This window comes from Microtus oregoni, unplaced genomic scaffold (genome assembly GCF_018167655.1).
Source record: "Microtus oregoni isolate MIOR12 unplaced genomic scaffold, Mior012 000037F_ref0000500, whole genome shotgun sequence".
Lineage (NCBI taxonomy): Eukaryota > Metazoa > Chordata > Mammalia > Rodentia > Cricetidae > Microtus > Microtus oregoni.
The window spans coordinates 22487163-22505610 of record NW_024543096.1 but is presented as its reverse complement, the minus strand read 5'-3'; the positions used below and the strand labels follow the sequence as shown (position 1 = coordinate 22505610).

The 18448-nt window shown below is 41.0% G+C and overlaps 1 protein-coding gene across 2 annotated transcripts in view; it reads left to right on the top strand.

Moving 5' to 3' along the window:
- The window catches only part of Abcb11 (ATP binding cassette subfamily B member 11), a 78806-nt gene that overhangs the window by 24315 nt on the left and 36043 nt on the right, over positions 1-18448 (top strand). For both annotated transcript variants that reach the window (XM_041631665.1, XM_041631664.1), the window contains exons 6-12: positions 2272-2359; positions 3488-3621; positions 4613-4784; positions 6631-6755; positions 9817-9991; positions 14820-14933; positions 17031-17141. In XM_041631665.1, coding sequence (XP_041487599.1) covers positions 2272-2359; positions 3488-3621; positions 4613-4784; positions 6631-6755; positions 9817-9991; positions 14820-14933; positions 17031-17141 — 919 coding nt within the window. The remainder of the gene's footprint in view (positions 1-2271; positions 2360-3487; positions 3622-4612; positions 4785-6630; positions 6756-9816; positions 9992-14819; positions 14934-17030; positions 17142-18448) is intronic.

Genomic DNA, 18448 nt, shown 5'->3' with positions numbered 1-18448 from the left:
AGAGCTTATATAGTCTGCTAGATGGTTGACCAGAAAGCCCCAAAGGTCCTCCTGTCTCTTGCAGGGGTTGTAGGTATATGGGGCGTGACTGGGTTTTTCATGAGTGGTGGGGATCAGATTCAGGTTCTTGTGCTGATGTGGCAAGTGCTTTGTCAACTGAGCATCCCGGGTCTCCTCGTTGTCTAGGATTCTTGTGACTGTACTCATTAGACATATCAACATATACTTCTTCATTTTTTTCTTATTAATTTGGAATCATAGAGTGAATTTGAAAGCATTTCTTTCAAGTTTACATTTTTTAAGCTTTAAAATAAACATCAATATTTAACTAGTTGGTAAAATTTATCCATGATGCCATCTAGTCTTTCCCTTGCTGGGTGCTTTTGATTGTTGCTTCAGTTTCTTTGCTGTATATAACTCTGTTCTGGTTTATTTATTTCTCTGATAAAATTTTGAGTTAATACATTAAGATTGCAAATATATTTTTGTACAATGAGACATTTTGACATATGTATACATTTGTGGGGTGTCTAAATTACCCTAATCAACATATATATCATTATATATACTTTTTATGATGAAAACACTTAAAAGTCCCCCTTTAGAATTCTCAGGTGTACAAAGACACAGTCACTAGATGTAGTTGTGCTGTGCAAAGGGACTCTTACACTGGATTCCTTTGCTACCAAATTTTCTATCTTTTGATAAAAATCTGCTGGTTTCCTCACTCCCAGTTCCTGCATACCATTTTATTATTTCTTGTGGGTTCCAATTTTCAGATTCTCTGTGTAAGTGAGATTGCATGACATCATGACATCACTTCCTGTATCTGGCTGATTTCACTTCATGAAAAGGCTTCCAGCTGAAAGGGCGTCCCCTTCTTTTTGAAGGCTAAATTGTATTCTATTGTGTATATGCTACATTTTCTTCACTAAGAAATTGTTGGACATTTACTTTGAGTACAATATAGGCAAAGACTGCCTTAAAATATGTATTGAAAAGCGAAAGAACTAGAACTAAATTCATTAAAAATAAAATAAACCTACTAAATTTCAATATTAATTGTAGTCGCAGCAATAGAGACTGTGGTGGTATTGGTGGACAGACTGTATTCAGAAATCTGTTCGCAAAAATAAGCATGCCTATTATTTCTTAAACAAGGATGGAAATAAATTCAATGGAGGAAAGATAACTTCTAATATGATATCAGAGGAACTAGGGGTTCATGGGGAATAGAGGTAAAAACTGTAAGAAGGTAGACTCAGGAGACCCCTGAACTTAAATATTTTTTAAACTATCATTTTTTATAGCTGTATTTGAGGTTACTTTCATGTTCTAGGCGAGGCAATGAGATTTTTTAGACCTGAAATCTGAAGCAGGGCACATAAAAGAGAAATTTTTTTTCTATTAGAGCCAAACTCAGGTTACTAGGGAACGGTGACAGCTGAAACCTGCAGGCTGGGGACGTGCGCACTGAAGAACCTCCTCTGTCTTTTCCTTTCCTAAATAAATGGGATCCGCGCCATTAAACTATATCAACAAATATGCTAATTCGCACATTGCAGAAGTCCCTTCTTTCCTGGAAACAGCTTCGGAGTGTTGGTTCCTCCCTTGCCCGGCTCTGTCCACCCAAGTCCTGTGTCACAGCAAGACATCTCTGCGGGAGTGGAGAGAGCTGCTTAGGGTTCAGTGCTGCTACTTCCTCTTCAACACGTGATCTAACCCTAGTGAGAGACGCTGTGGGCTACAGTCAGTGGAAAGCTATGGCTGATGGGAGGGTCTGTCTCTTCCCCGTTAGGAATACGACAAACACATTTTAACATGTTCCTCTGGGGTGGAGAAGGTGAAAAGCTGGCTGATCCCCTCGAGGGGTGAAACAGTAAACTCTTGATTACAGCTCATGTCTTTCTAGAACTGTCTTTGCAGGCAGTCCAACTGACTGGTTAAAATCTTTCTCTGCATGTGAATGAGCAAGAGGGGCCGAGCTGGATCCCTCTGGGTCCACTCTTTTCTAGAAACTGCCATGTGTTGTAGCATCTTTGTGTAAGAAAATGAAGATTGTGAACATATTTGTGGCATAATTGTTGCTGTACACACTTATTTAGGGATTTGACTGGATCAGTTATAACACTACACTAATGAAGCACAATGCCTTCCCCTATTTAAGAGAAATACGTAGTAAGTTTACATTAAAGCCCTCTAAACTTACCAGTGTAAACTCTGATAACTGGATCCTACTTGTAAATCTCAGCGCTTTTCCCTCTTTTTAAGGTTGTTGGACATCGAAGGTGAAATAATGACGTATTCGGGCATCTACGCAGGAATCGGTGCGATTGTCCTTATCCTAGGATACATTCAAGTTAGTTGAATCTCCGTTTTCTTTACAGACCAACATCTGGCTTTGTAGACACCGTGATGAAACTGGAAATGCTGCTTTTAGCTTTTAAGCTGTTCAGAAACCCTAAGAACCACAGGTCTACTTAAGAAAGATGTGAGAGACCTGGACAGTTCAGCTGACAGCTGAACCAGTCGGTGCAAGCCATTGCGCAGGGAAACAGAGTAGACCTCCCTACCCCTGACCATCCCTGTCTGTTCTGCTCTTCTCAGCCCAGGCATGAAGAGCTGCGGTATATCTGTAGGCTGAAGCTGAGCAGCATGGAGAAAGCGGGGCATTGAGAGATTAAGAGAGCAAAGAATATACTTCTTTTTTTTTTTCTCCTTCTTTGCTGAGGTCTAACCAAGTGGCATTCCAGGCCCAATTCTGTAATTCTGAATCAGATTTTCTAGTCTTAAGTAATCAAAGAGTTTAAGGTTACTTAGCTTTATTAGAGAAGAAAGATATTTTGCCACCTTCTGTAGAAATAAAGGTAATGAATTCTCCACTTCACTTATGGAAGGATTCCAGGTAACGTTAATTGTAAAGAGAAACTGATCCATTTCTTACTGAGTCTTCACATGACACTTTTTTCTTTTCTCTTTTTTTTTGGGGGGGGGGTAACTCTATCAACAAACGAGATTCCCTGCTTTGAGCATGACTTTTGTCTTATATTGTCCTTGAACACCGTACTTGGATTACATGGATGCCTAGAGGTTTATACCAAGGAGAAAGCAGGGAAGTGGTGTGCAAAAAGAGTGAGTCTGTAGCATCCGTGTCTCAGTGTGGATGCTGTAGCCTGTTTCCCTTGATGTAGACAGTGAAACCCAACAGGCAAAATTCAAAGACAGTGGCCTGCCCGCCTGCCAGAAACAGAGTCAAAGCTGGATCTCTGGGCACCCCTGCAAATGTTGTGCTCTCCTCCCCATCAACAGGGGGTGTCAGAGCTCATACCTTAGTGTCCAAGGAGAGCCACTTTGTGAGTGACTTTCCTCTTCTTTTCCGCTACTCCCAACCATAACTATGGGAAGTGTGAGCTGTCAGGAATAGGAGAAGAGAATAAACGAATGTGCTCAGCGCTGCCGTGTTAAACACGCCTCTGTCCACTTCCAGATAAAATTCTGGGTCATCGCTGGGGCTCGTCAAACAAGGAAAATGAGGAAAATTTACTTTCAGAGGATAATGAGAATGGAAATTGGGTGGTTTGACTGCACTTCAGTGGGAGAGCTGAATTCTAGATTCTCTGAGTAAGTAGCTGGTACAACTATGCTATAATGTATTGTTTTGATTTAAAAAAACCACAGTTATAAGTTAAGTCCTTGTTAGTCTAGCAGGTGAAAGCTGGAGACAGTATGATCAGAAGTTCAAGGGTATTCAAGGCCAGCCTGGGCTATATGACAGCTTGGTTTAAAAAATATTAAATAAACAAATAAAAATAAATTAGACTTTCATAGGTATGACATTTTTATAGATAATAGCTTATAATATGGTTAGTAAAAAAGACAGGTTATTACAATTTGTTTGTAGATAATTGGTCAAAATATTAGACATGAATTATTACAGGAGCGAGTTTAGATATGTGACATTGTTTGACATAAGGTAAAACTGAGAGACAGTCATGACACCCTACACACACATGGAAAACATACACTTGGAAGTAATTGTTTTGCTATGTCTATGAAGGCACAGAAACAAACCCAGACATTCTGAAAGGAGCTGAAGAAAGTTAAAAGCAATAACAGTGACAAAGCAAAACACAAAAAGTAAACAAACAACAGACCCCGGAACAGCTTACAGTAGTGGGATCCTGAGGAACTGAACTCTGAAGCCTTGCAAAGGTCAGCTAAGTATACTGTGCAGATGAGGCAGGCAAGCCTGAGGGATGCTGGTAACTTGGGACTCTGTTTGCGTTAGACATACCCTCCCGCTTACAGTAATGTACTTGGCAGTCGAGCTTTTGTGTGTGCACACATGTGTATACACACACACACACACACACACACACACACACACACCTCCGAACAATGCACCTAGCAACCCTGGACCCCCACCTATAGCAACTAAATGTACAGATCTCTCTGAACAATGGGGTAAATTTCTTCTCCCCTAACAACTATCAAACTTAGGCAGTTTCCACTGAAAACCAGAAGGACCTGAAGTGCTTTTGAGAACCCACTCAGCAAAGCCAAACTGTCCTTGGAATCCAGTCGTATTGATCTGCCCCTCTCTTGTTTCCAGTGATATTAATAAAATCAATGAAGCCATTGCCGACCAGATGGCCCTTTTCATTCAGCGCATGATGACAGCCCTCTCTGGGTTCGTGATAGGGTTCTACAGAGGCTGGAAACTGACCTTGGTTATTATTTCTGTCAGTCCTCTCATTGGGATCGGAGCAGCCATCATAGGGCTGGTAAGAATGTTTGTTTATTTACTTATTTGTTTTTCGCTTCAGAGGAAGATATACATTTGCAGTCACGAAAGGTCAAAACATGACGCTTGGGTTCCTTCTCCATTTATGGTCAATGTGATTATCATTATATTGACTTCTGATGTTTGATTATTCCTCAGAATTAAATGATGCTCCACAGAATATGAATTAACGATGTTTTAGTAAGGTTATTATTTGGCTAACATCAATCTACTGCATTCATGAAACATCTCCTGTTCTGTCAGGTACTTTCTAAGGGATTTCACACCCATTATCTCTAATGCTTACTCAGAAGGAAACTGTTAATACCGGTTAGGAGTCAATAAATGGAGCTCAGAAGGGAGCTATTTAGGACTTCACAGCTAGGTGTTCAAGAGAGCCTGATATCAAATCCCACCCGGTCTCCAGCCGTCCTGTTGCTCCCTATGCTCAGATGCTCAAAAGGGCACAAGTACACATAGATCAGCCGTAAGTGTTCCAATGAGATGTCTGACTTTCTCAGCTGTGCTTTCGGGCATTCTAAACCGTTTAAGGGCCAGGCTCTGTGGATTCATTCTGCGTGTCATCTCTGGTATAGGGTCTGTCCCTCACTTCAATCATCCAGACCCAAGTGTAGGAATAGGAGTTTGGGGTCACTGCAGTTAAAGGTCTTCCCTCGTTTCAGGAATTATTATTATTTTTATCTATAGAACACATTAAAAATGTTTAGATCACGGGTCATGGTATGAGGCATGCTGGGGTTTTGCTATCAGTAGAATTCAAAGGGAACGTAGGAGCAATACTTAGACATCATTGAGCAGGAGCTGCCAATCACCACGGTGATAGTGTCTAGTAGAGTGTTCACACGCCACCCATGACACTTCCCAGGCAATAGAAAGTGACAGCAGCAAAGAGCTTTATAAAGCTGTGTGACCTGGCCACTCACTAGCGTTTATGACTGAAGAGTAAACGCATTAACCCTTTGAAGCCTCAGTTCCATCGCCTTCCATACAGCCTTGATGGTGTGATAAGTCATGTATCACCCATGTTATACATTAAGTACAGTGTCTGGCATAAAAACCTATTGTCAAGGAGATATTTTATTACTTTTAAAAACCCATAAGACCTTGCAAACTTTACAATGGGTTTTCCTGCAAAGCCTCTTTCTTGCCTTGCTCCAGAGAACCTTGAAGCCCTGATTCTCTGGCTTCCTCTTTACACGTGCTGCGATGACAGATGTGTGCCACCGTGCCCAGCTACTTTTCCCTAGGACTCGGTCCAAATCCAATTTTAGAAAAGTGGCTTTTTAAAAACCTGCTAAACATGGTTGTCTTTCCCATTTGTAAAAATTAAAAATTTAGTAAACCCTTTATATTTGAGTCAAAATATTTACCTGGTGCTTTCTCCTTTGGAGTTGCTGCGGCAATGCCATGTCCCTTGTACTGTGGCTCTGTTCTTCTCTACTCTGGACATGTGCCTACGGAGGCCTCCAGGCTTTGCCGCTGATGTTTGTTGATTCTGCAATGACTTCTTTCCAACAGCAATGGAAAGTGTCATAGTTTGACATAGGAGCCTCATTAGTAGAGCAACTGAAATACCAGTCTTCCCAGACTTGAGGGCACTTTAACTCTGAGAACATTTTCATTGAGACAGACTTTTAATATCATTTTGATATATCAAGCTCCAAACACCCAAGGGTGACGTTTAACACAAGCTAATCTTGAATTAGCTTTTTTCATTTGTTACAGCAAAGATCCAGTGTTTTGTTAAACCATACCACCTGTTCATTTTGTTAACTGAACCATTGACTGACAGGTTCACTTCCTGTTTTCCCACTGATGAATTTTAGAGTGTGGCCAAATTCACAGAGTTTGAGTTGAAGGCTTACGCCAAAGCAGGATCTGTTGCTGAGGAAGTCATTTCATCGATGCGAACAGTGGCTGCTTTCGGTGGTGAGAATAAAGAGATTGAAAGGTAGGTTATTTCCTAAATTTCATAAATTGATACAGTTCCCTGATTTTTCTTCGTCCGTACAAAGTGGAAGATCCACTGGCATTTAGAGCAACACGGGGAGCAACAGGAGAGGGTATTTGTTCAAGGTGGTTCAACCAGAGTGCATTAAAAAGTCTAAAACAATGTTTTGGGTTCTCATTTTCCCCTGTGGATCTTGCTATATAGACCAGGGTGGTCTTGAGCTCATGGTCTCCTGCTTTGGTCACCTAAATACCAGAATGAAAGGTGTGTGTTACCACACCCAATACAGTATATTTTGGGGGGTGGTTTCTAGAGAGCTGAGATAGGCAGGAAACTTGTTTCAAACTCTGATGATATAGAAATGTACGCATTATACTTCATGCCAGCCTTCAGCAGCATTTACTGTCTTTAAAGAAAAGCCTACATAATGCAGGAATGCAAAGAACAAGGAAAACTCAGAAAACAAAACAAAACCTGATACACTGAAAAGCTCCCAGGCACGATGGAAATCACTCACAGAAAAGACAGCCATCAGAAAGGGAGAAGCTGTACGTAAAACAAATTTTGCGCCTGACAAGGGCTTGACATAGAGAGATTGACATAGAGAGCTTGGTATAGAAAGATTGGCATGTAAGGAACTATAAAAAACTCACTAGTAAGATAATGATTAATCCAACTTGAAAACGAGCAACAGAGTTAAAGTGGACAGTTTGCAAGAAGACACACAGGCAGTCAGTTCTGTGAAAACAGTGTCATTGCCCTGAGGAGCCCTCAGGGAAACACAACTCATAACCAGCCCACAATACTATCTCACCCTGGTAAGAATAACGGTTGGCAAAACGGCTAAATATAGCAAGGCCAATAAGAATATGGAGCAAAAGGAACCCTTGCACACTGTTGGTAAAAATACAGACTAGTAGATCTCTTGTGTAAAACAGCAAGGAAGTCCCTCAGTCCCTTGAACTGAGAACTATGTGATTCAGCAATCCCGCGGCTTGGTACATACCGAAAGGAAATGAAATCAGTATGTGTAACAAGTCTGCATAGTATATTTAGTGTAGTGGTGTTCATAAGAGCTAAGGAACAGAAACAACCTTGGTGACTATTCATTGATCAATCGATAAAGAAAATGCAGTACATATATATAGTGAGACAATTTGGCCATAAAAAAGACCCCACAAAATTTTATTATTTTTAACAATGGGCAAAGTCAAGCGAAGGATTTGCGCAATTGCACTTGTTTCTGTGGAGTCTAAAGCCTCGATAACATAGAAGTTAGAGTAGAATGATAGCTGTCAGAGGCTGGGCAGAGCAACAGGGAGAGATGGGTGGAGGAAGCGTAAGGGAAGGATTTGAAGCTGGGAGGAGGTTCTGATATGCTAATCCACAGTTCCACAACTACGGAGAGCAAGGTGCTGCGCAGTCCAAAAGCAAAGAAGGATCCTGAAAGTTTGTCTTTGGGGTTTGTGTTTGGTTTTTCAATATGTAGCCCAGGCCAACTTTGACTTGCCTTGTAGCCAACGCTGTCCCCAAATGTGAACTCTTCCCACCTCTGATTCATTTGTTCTAGAAAAACTAGTTTGCCCCCATTCCCAGTTGATCAGTGATTGAGACTATTGTATATGCACTCAATTTAAACATTACATTATGTGTACACAGATCAAAGCATCGCATTTTATCCCATCACTATCCATGAGTTTTTATGTATGTCAAAAATATTTAATTGACATTTTCTTCCTTCCTTTCTTCCTTCCTTTCTTTCTTTCTTTCTTTCTTTCTTTCTTTCGGTTTTTCAAAACATGGTTTCTCTGTAGCTTTGGAGCCTGTCCTGGAACTAGCTCTTGTAGACCAGGCTGGCCTCAAACTCACAGAGATCCGCCTGTCTCTGCCTCCTCAGTGCTGGAATTAAAGGCGTGTGCCACCACTACCCAATTTAGTTGACATTTTCAAAGACCTTGGGAGCCTGGCGCAGTGACTCATGCCTTCCATCCCAGCACAAAGAAAGCTCAGGCAGGAAGATGTTTACATTTATTAAAATCAGTTGTTCATCTCTTGGAGGAGGGGAGAAAGAAAAAAAGGAGAGGAAGAAGGAAATGACAGCATGATCCAAACTGAAGTTCCACGTTTTTCATTTTATTAAGATATTTTATTTATTTGATGGGGAAGAAGGTGGTGTGTGGGCTCAGGTCAGGTGGGTGAAGGGCAGGAATCAGACCTCCCCGTCCACGGTGTGGGTCCTGGGATCAATCGAGGGTCCTTGGGCTGGAGACATCTGGACAGACTCATAACCTTTCTTTTTAATTGAACATGTTTTGTGAAGCTACTGTGCTGTTAAATGCATTTAATAACTTCTATAATTTTGTATTCAACCAAACAAAAATTAGCCCTGATGAATTATGACAAATCATTCCAGAGACTAATTTTTAATGAGAGTAAAACTTAACTTGCAAAAATAGATGTAGCTGTCAAAAATATGATTGTATAGCTGGGTGGTGGTGGCACACACCTTTATTCCCAGCTCTTAGCAGACAGAGGCACATAGGTCTCTGAGTTTGAGGCCAGCCTGGTCTACATAGAAAGTTCCAGGGCAGCCAGGGCTATACTGTGAAACCCTGTCTTGGAAGAAGAAAAGAAAAAAGAAAAAAGATTTTATTTATTTTTGTAATTTAGTTAATATATTTTGACCTTTTTAATTTTTTGTTTTTTGAGACACAGTCTCCCTATGTAGTCCTGGTTGGTCTGGAACTCACCATGTGACTAGCCTAAGCTGTTGATTTGGAGATAATTGCCTATTTTCTGATAGAAACCTGATATATATATTCCAAAGAAATACTTTAAATGTAAATAGTAATAGATCCCAAGCAAAGATATTTGTTAAAACATTATTTTCTCTTGGGGTCAAGTCTATCCCACTGTGCTTCATTCAAGTTGTGACCGACTTAAGTAGCTTTGTTTGGGGGTGACTATAATCACCTCATAAAATTCTGCATCATGACCTACCTTAAATGTTATATCCTGAGCTGCTCCAGCAGGCATTGACTCAAACCTTTTCTGTTTACAGGTATGAGAAAAATCTTGTGTACGCCCAGCGCTGGGGAATTAGAAAAGGAATGGTGATGGGATTCTTTACAGGGTACATGTGGTGCCTCATTTTCCTTTGTTACGCGCTGGCCTTCTGGTACGGCTCCTCGCTAGTCCTGGATGAAGAAGAGTATACACCAGGGACACTAATCCAGGTACTTTGGTCTTGTTTTCTATATATGGTATTTCCTGCTAGTTTATCTTAAAAGTCTCCATAGTATCCATAAGGATTATTGCTTTAAAGTCCAAGGCAGGAAAGCCTCAGGGATTTGCTGAAGTCCATCTGCGGGACTAATAGTATTAAGATACTTTAGTGAAGAAAGCTGGACATGTGGGGTGATGAGCAGCAATTTCATGATTTCCATAACCAGAGATTTTGCAGCTGTGCAGCAGTGGTCCTCCAGCTAGTCCCCAAAGACCATATACCATGGAAATGGAAAATCATTGACCTCTCAGCTAAAAATGAACAGGTTATAAAACTGAAGTTAGTCATAGTACAAGATATGTGCCTGAATATTATGTTTGTGATTATTAACACATCAAGTCAGGAACATCTTCAACTGAGTAAGTTATACAGGCGTATTTCATAACTCACTTGTGGAATGTCATGCCGTCATGAATGTTAGAGCTGTGTTCATTCACAGTGTCCTCTCAGTCACTCCATAAGCTTTGACCAGGCACCTGCTGTGTGTCAATCCATCCATGGCACAGTGGACAGCAAAAAAAAAATGATTCTTTTTGTCCCATTGGGAAAGATAAGGAGTAATTAACCAATCATGTAAGTGTGTATGGCTAACAGGGGCATAGACTATAACACAGAGGAAGGGGAACATTGATAGTAAAGAGAGGGTCAGCTCATATGTCCAGGACAGAAAAAAGTGTTCTGGTTGCCCCTGACAATTCCTTTCTTCCTTATTTTATCACCTCTGAAGGTGGCAGCCTGCACTTTCCCAGCCAGGCCTTGCACACCCATCTAGGCCTTGCACACTCATCTAGGCTTACACACCCATCTATTCTCGAGTTCTCTTTACAGCCTCTGTTCTCCTTCAGGGCACTTGTGTCTTGGGAGACTTTTGCATCTGTTTGCATTTATCCTTACCCCTTTCTGTCCTCAGAGAGTAAGGTCTATGAGGTCCATGGTGGGGGCGGGGCTGGCATTGCTGTGGTGATGGAAATAGCCTCACCGAAGATTTTTAAATAAAGTGTTTTGGCTACGGATTCTTGATGGAACAGGCCCCAGTTGAACAATGGAAAGTACCAGGAGCTCACTACATGAAAATTTATCATTCAAAACATACTATTTATTACAAACATCTGTAGGGGAAACTGAGGAACGTATGCATGGGCCATGGGGATGAACGTCCAATGTTAGTCATTCTGAGCAATAATGAAGCAGTAGAATGTTTTAAAATTGTTTTTGTGTTTGAAGAATGGACAGCAGGCATAGCTTTGAACTTTGTTTAAAAATATTGAATCTGATAATACGTGTTCAAGTGTTATATCAATTTTGAAAGATGGTATGAAAAGTGGTATTATCATAATTTGCATTTCTCCCTGCAACTTAGATCTACTTTTGCACAAGTTTAAAGTATTGTAGATCTAAAGTTCCCTTCCCTTATTGATCCACCTACTTCTGAAAGCTTTGGCATTTGGGCTGGTGGGACGGCTCAGTGGGTGAAGGCTTTTTCTGCTAAGCATGGCGATGTCAGTTCGATCCCTAAGGGATCGTAAACCCCATGAGAGCAAACTGACTCAGGCAAGGCATCCTCCGACCTCCACCCCTGCACTGTGGCACACATGCAGCCCCAATGGACAAATAAATAAATGTAATTTAAATCATTTCCAAGCTGTATACTATGCATTTACCAACCAAAGTTACCAATAGCCAAATCCAGCGCTGTCCAAATTCACTTTGCAGAAACACACTCCTTGAGTAAAGTTGTTCTTTGATTCTATGTCTATGAAAAGAGAGAGGAATCCATGAATGAACGTTCAAAGGAGAAATGAATTAGTAAATTGAAAATTAAACATCCACAAACTCATCTGAAAGCTCTGAGTAAAACGTTCCTCCTATCGTAGCTTCAATTGTCAACTTTTCACACCTGAAAAACTTGCCTCGATAGAGAGATGGCATTCATCAGGTTGGCCTGAGGGCATGTGTGTAGGGCATGGTTTTGTCTTGTGTCTTTGATTGCTGATTGGTGTCTGAGGGTCCCTACTGTGGGTGGTGCCATCCCCAGGCGGGTGGTCCTGGGCTGTAGAAGAAAGCAAACTATGTAAGTCATAGGGAGCAAGTCAGGGAGTAGTTCCTCTGTGGTCTCTGTTTCAGTTGCTGTCTTCAGATTCCTGCCTTGGCTCCCCTCAATAATAGATGCTGACTTGTAAGTCAAGTAAACCCTTTCCTGCCCAGATTGCTTTTGGCCATGGTGCTTATACCACAGGAAAACAAACAGAAGCACCGTGGTAACCGTCTTAGCGACTTTTCAGTTTCTGTGAAGAGGCACCATGACTAAGGCAACTTGTAGAAGAAAAGGTTTACTGGGGGATTTCAGTTTCAGAGATTGAGTTCATGACTGTCATGATGGGGAACATGGCAGCAGGCAGCCAGGTGTGACACTAGAGTGTAGAGTGGTGGCTGAGAGAGAGGGTTTCTCTGTGTGTAGCTCTGGCCATCCTGGAACTCACTCTATAGGCCAGGCTGGCCTCAAACTCACAGAGATCCACCTCCCTTTGCCTGCCTCCAAAGTGCTGGGATTCAAGACCTATGCCACCACCACCTGGCTGAGAGCTTACATCTTGTTCTAAAAGCATGGGGGAGGGAAGATAACTGGGAAATAGCATGGACTTTTGAAACCTCAAAGCCCACTCCCAGTGATATGCTTCCTCCAACAAGGCCACACCTCCTAATCCTTCCCAAACAGTTCCACCTGTTGGGGAGCAAAGATACAAAAAAAAAAAAAAAAAAAAAAAAAAGCCCCTGGGGCCATTCTCGTTCAACTACCACAGCAGCTAGTTTCTAGTTTTATGATTCTCGTCTTTAAGTTTCCTGGCATTTCCAACCATGAGATCGTCTATCATGTGTGTTTATCCTGCCACCCACATGCTACAAGTAGCCAAAGAAAGCTATGAATGTGGCCCAGCAAATTTTCTAAACTTACTTAAAACATTAAGATGGGGAGGGGCACATTTTTATGTTTTGTTTTGTAACTTGACCGCATAACTTTCAGATGGCAATGTTGGTTGGACACACCTGCTAGATCTTCTCTGGGAAGTCCACCATTTCAGCGGATAGTTTTTACACTTACGTTGTATAGACATAGGATAGTGTGTATCGCTAATGTTTTCATCATCCGTTATTATCTTCCTAGTCTCAACTTCTTCCTCTGCTTACACGTTGCCTTAATAAGTGCTTCTTTGTAAAAACAAAAAACAAAAGACTTCCTTTAATAAATCTCTCCCTCTTTCTCCCTCTCTCTCTCTCTCTCTCCCTCTCTCTCTTTCTCTTTCTCTCTCTCTCCCCCTCTCTCTCCCTCTCTCTCTCTTTCTCTCTCTCTCTCTCTCTCTCTGTCTCTCTCTGTGGCAGAGAGAGAGAAAAAGACAGAGAGAGTTAATTCTTGGCTATACTTTTCCGCAGCAAAACAAAAGTTGAGTACTCTTAAGTTGAGTTAAATGTTTTAACCCCCTAAACTAATTAACAATCAGATTAATTTGGCACATTTTGTGGTGCATAAAACTATTATGGCTTCCTTGGGTGTGAATGAGAAGCAGCTCCCATAGATTACTGTAATTAGTATTACTTGTGTACAGATAAAAACATTCTCTCTGGTCTATTAGGGAAAGATGAAGAACTGAATGAGGGTTTTTTTTTTAGGTTTCAGGGTTCAATAATAAAGAATAATAGTAGAAATAGAAAGTAATATTCACTCAGTGAATAAAAGGCAACAGGCACTGAATGAGGTATCTGATGTAATTATCATAAATCATACGCACAACTTCATTCTGTGATTGACATCATGATTCTACCACTGCAGAAATGAAAGGTGACCGTGAAGTTAAGACTATGTGCCAAGTGACAAAGAATATGACTTGAGCTCTGGTCTCAGTGACTACAGGCGAGGCCCTGAAGCCAGTTTTCCTTCCTCCATATCGATGTTGTAAGGGATACGGAGCCCAATTCCCTGGAAGGGTGCCCCATGCATTGCCTGCTCCCTATACTCTCTCCTTACCTTCCTATACACACGGCTAAAGCTATGATGTTTTGAAAGAAAACTTCTACCTGGAATGTGTGTGTGCTCTCTACAATCTTATTGGGCATGTGTCTGTCTTCTCTTACTCATAGGCTTTTCTAAGAATCTCCATGCAGAAAATTGTTTGAGGCAACAGCTTATAATGCCAGGCTAAGCACAGGTTTGTCCTCTAGTCTTCGACTGAAGACTCCAATGACTCAGTAAAATAGTCATTGCACCAAATACAGTCTCTATTTTTTTATAAATACACTTTATTGGGGTATGTCCATAGACATTTATTTATGCATTGCTATGCTTGCTTTTGTACTATATGGCATGTGCGTACATGGTTCTAAACCCGTATGGCCTGAAGAACCTGAGCTATTTACTAGGGGACTTTTACAGAATGTGTTTGCCAGCTCTGGATCTAGGATGCAAGACTTCCTTTGCTGGGGTGGGAGGTTTCTGGAGAGGGTGGTCTTAAAACAGTTTAGATAAAAACTATTCTTATCAGCCTGTTTTACCATTCCCTCAGAAAAGGGATGCTCAGCTTTAAAAGAATGTATTTTAAAGTATAACTATGGAGAAACGCTTTACAAGGTAAAAAATATTTGATATATTTCTGAAAGGCCTGTAAACTTAACTTTAAATATTTCTGAGAAATCTCAAGAATTCACGAGGATGCTCCAAACGATAAACGGCATTGTTCACAAACTGGCAAAAATGTATGAAAACTATGTTTTTCTTTGCATTTCAGATTTTCCTCTGTGTCATAGTAGCAGCTATGAACTTCGGCCATGCGTCTTCTTCCTTGGAAGTCTTTGCCACTGGGCGGTCAGCAGCTTCTAGTATCTTCCAAACAATAGACAGGGTGCGTAAAAGCCAAAAGAAATGGGGAGTGAGGTATGGGCTGCGCAGGTTCTAAGAGCTGCGAGGTAGAACTAATTGCGTTCCTGCTCACATACTCATACTGGAAGATACCTGCAAAGAAATCACGTCTGTTTGAGACAGGGTCTTCCCACGTCGTCCTGTCTGTGGTCTGGTGCTCGCTATGGTACACCTGGCCCTAAAATCCACCTGCTTCAGGCTTGTGTGTGCTGGGATTAAAGGCGAGAGCCACCGTACCAGGGAAGAAATAAACATTTAAAGATAACATCAGAGAATGCTAGACCTAATAAAAGAGACAAAATAGGACTAAGTGTTTTGGCTGGCTAGTGGGAGGGATCTTTAAATGGGGTTCTTGGGAAGTAAGAGCAAGGAAAGACTTTCTGGTTGAGAAACTTCCAAGTTAGGAAGAGACTGATGATCTGAAGGAGTTAAGAAAGTGTGTGTGTGTGTGTGTGTGTGTGTGTGTGTGTGTGTGTGTGTGCAAGCAAAGCAATCCAGGGCAAAGGCGGAAGGAATGGGTGGGAAAGACCTGAAGATCAGGTTTGTGAGCCTGGATTTTCTGCTGGCAGGGAATCTCTTCAGGTTTTTAAAGGACTTTGGTAGCCCTGAGAGGATTTTGCTGATTAACTTAAGGAAGTAGATTGAAAATCATGTCAGGTAGCTACTGACCAAGAACAGGAGGAAAGATTTATTTTGTTATTTTTAATAGTGTTTGTGTCTGTGTATCTGTCTGCCTGCTTGTGGGAGTGAAGGTCAGAGGTGTCAGACTCCTTGAAGACGGAATTAAACGTGGCTGTGAGCCTCCCTCTGTTGGAGTGGGGTCCTGAACTTACGTACGCCAATGAGCAGCGTGCCTTGTAACCACTGAGCCGCCCCTCTAGACCTTTGACCTTTTCTAATGCTAACTTCTTAGGGCAGCCATCATTTCAAATGGGGTGAGAACTGTCGAGGGTCCCTGTGAAAACAGCTGAAAATTAAGGCATTTAAAATTTATTTTATTATCCTTATTAGACTCTTAAGAAAAAAAATAGAATATGGCTTTGGTCATGATTTCTTATTACTAGTGTGGAAGACAGAAATAATTAAACCCGGAGTGTTCCAAGAGGAAGAGATGGCCCTCTTCCTTTTCTGGGTAGCCAGAATGGTTGTTTTAAATTGGTCTCACTGTAGCAGAAGAGTGAATTCAGGGTACAATCGGAAGTTGGTGATATTTGAGAACATTTTGTGGGCACTTAATTTTACTCTTTACCTACCTTGGCTACCAAATGCAGAGTGTCACTAGCCCCAGCCCAGCTGATAGTTATATTTCCCTGGGCAAGAGATACTCTCAGAGGTTCCTCCCTGTCTAACAAGGTCATAACAACGTAAATGCAAAAGCTATATTAAAACACCTTTGCCTCCTATCATCTCAGTAATATAAACGTGTGTGATATAATACACTACATTAAATGCTAACTATATGATCTATCGATAAACAATTTCTTATCATATTATATAATATTAATAATATATAATCTTAAAGTACTAATTCAACAAATAATAATAAATAAATAAAACTCTACCATTCTATCAAGGTCATATTCAACAATAATATATAATAAGTGATATAATATATATATATATAATATATAATAAGTGATATAATAAGCCAGCAATCTCAACAGTGATGAGTACCATTACTTTTGTAAATATGAAATATGGAAGTAACTTATCTTTAACATATCTCTGCAATATTTTGCCCAAATAAAATTCTGCTTTTTTAAAAAAATTATTAGATTTATTCATCTTGTTTTTCTGTGTATTTTGGCCTACATGTATGTATGCGCAGCGCATGCATGCTTGGTGCCTGTGGACATCCAAAGAGAGCATCAGATCCTCTGGAAAAGGAGTTCTAGGTCATTGTGAGCTGCCTACTGTGAGAGCGCTGGCAACTGAATCAGGGTCCTTTGCCGACGAGAGCTCTTAAGCCCTGAGCCGTGTCTCCAGTCCCAGTGTTACTTTGTGAGCTCACGGATTTACTAAGACAGACACAAAATAGATGCGGTACGCATTATCACTGTATCTTTGTATTGCACTGCAGCAACCCGTCATTGACTGCATGTCAGAAGATGGATACAAGCTGGATCGAATCAAGGGGGAAATTGAATTCCATAATGTGACCTTCCGGTATCCTTCTAGACCAGATGTGAAGGTGAGTGTTCACATTTTGCCTGATGTTATTAAAACTCTTCCCATCTTGTACATATGCTTAAAATTTCTTACACAAATATAAAAATGCTCATTTCCTTTACAGACTTTCTAGAAAAAAGAATGAAAAGAATTTATAATCAGCTCCCAAGTTTTAGGCTTATTTTTTTTCTACCCTTATCAATTTTCTGACATTTTAAACCTAAGCAGGAAAATATTTTTGGTAAATGAAGCAAGCCAGTCAGTCTCTCAATGAACATCCTGAAGAACTCTGCAAGGCTACATATATCCCATGTTGCTTTTAGTTTCCCATCTCTTCTTTGCTTCAAACCCGGCATTGTGCAAATCCTTCTGGTTGGAACACGGTCTAGTGCCTAAGTCAGCCGTGTGATCCTCTGCTGAAAGGAGTGGCAGATCCTGCCATTCAAGTAGTACATTTTCCAGTCACCACCTCCTTGGAGATCACAGGAGGTGGAGCCTAATGAAGGAAGTATGTCTGGAGGAATGAGCAGCTGGAAGTAGCTCTACCGCCTGCCTGTAGGTTCCCGTGGCTTCTGGCTGCGTTAGTTCTTAGAGGGAGGTCACCTGGTGCTGTTGCTCTCACAAACCTTGCGCTTAGTGATTGTCCTGGGCACATAGTGAGGGAATTAGACTGTTTTCCAGAACCTCCAGAGCAAGATTGTTAGAGGGAACCCCACCCTCCAGGAAGCAACCATCTTCCCTCTTGAATGAACCGGCTTTGAAATGAGGCTTTGCTTTCATTCCGAACGCGGCATCTCTGGTTTCCTCTTATTAATAACATATCTGTAATACTCACAGAACCGAATTCTAATTCCCACCTTTAGTCCTTGTCCTTCAGAGGGGTTTAGACCTAGAAACACAGCACACACATTTATTAGGCAAAGCTATTCAAGTAATAGCCTCATACCATTCAAGCATATCATCTGCAAATTGGTTTGTTTCTGATTCCTGGTCTATGAATTATCATTACGCTTGTGAATTACAGGAGCTTCTTATTTAACTAATTGACATTGACTCCTTGAGGTATCCTGGTATGTCAGCTGTATTTTAGATTAGATTTCGAGGCCTAATTTTAAAGGTGACCCTTGCTTATTTGCCAGTGTAAATACTTTATCATTTTATTGTTGGCCACAGTTATTAAGCAATGTGCTAATGGCAAACCTTTTTTCCAAACGGTCTTCTTTTGTTGTTGATTGATGGGTAGACATGGAGAGTACCATGGCACATAAGTAAGCACAGACACACCCACACACATTGACACACATGCCGTTATGGATACAATATACAAAT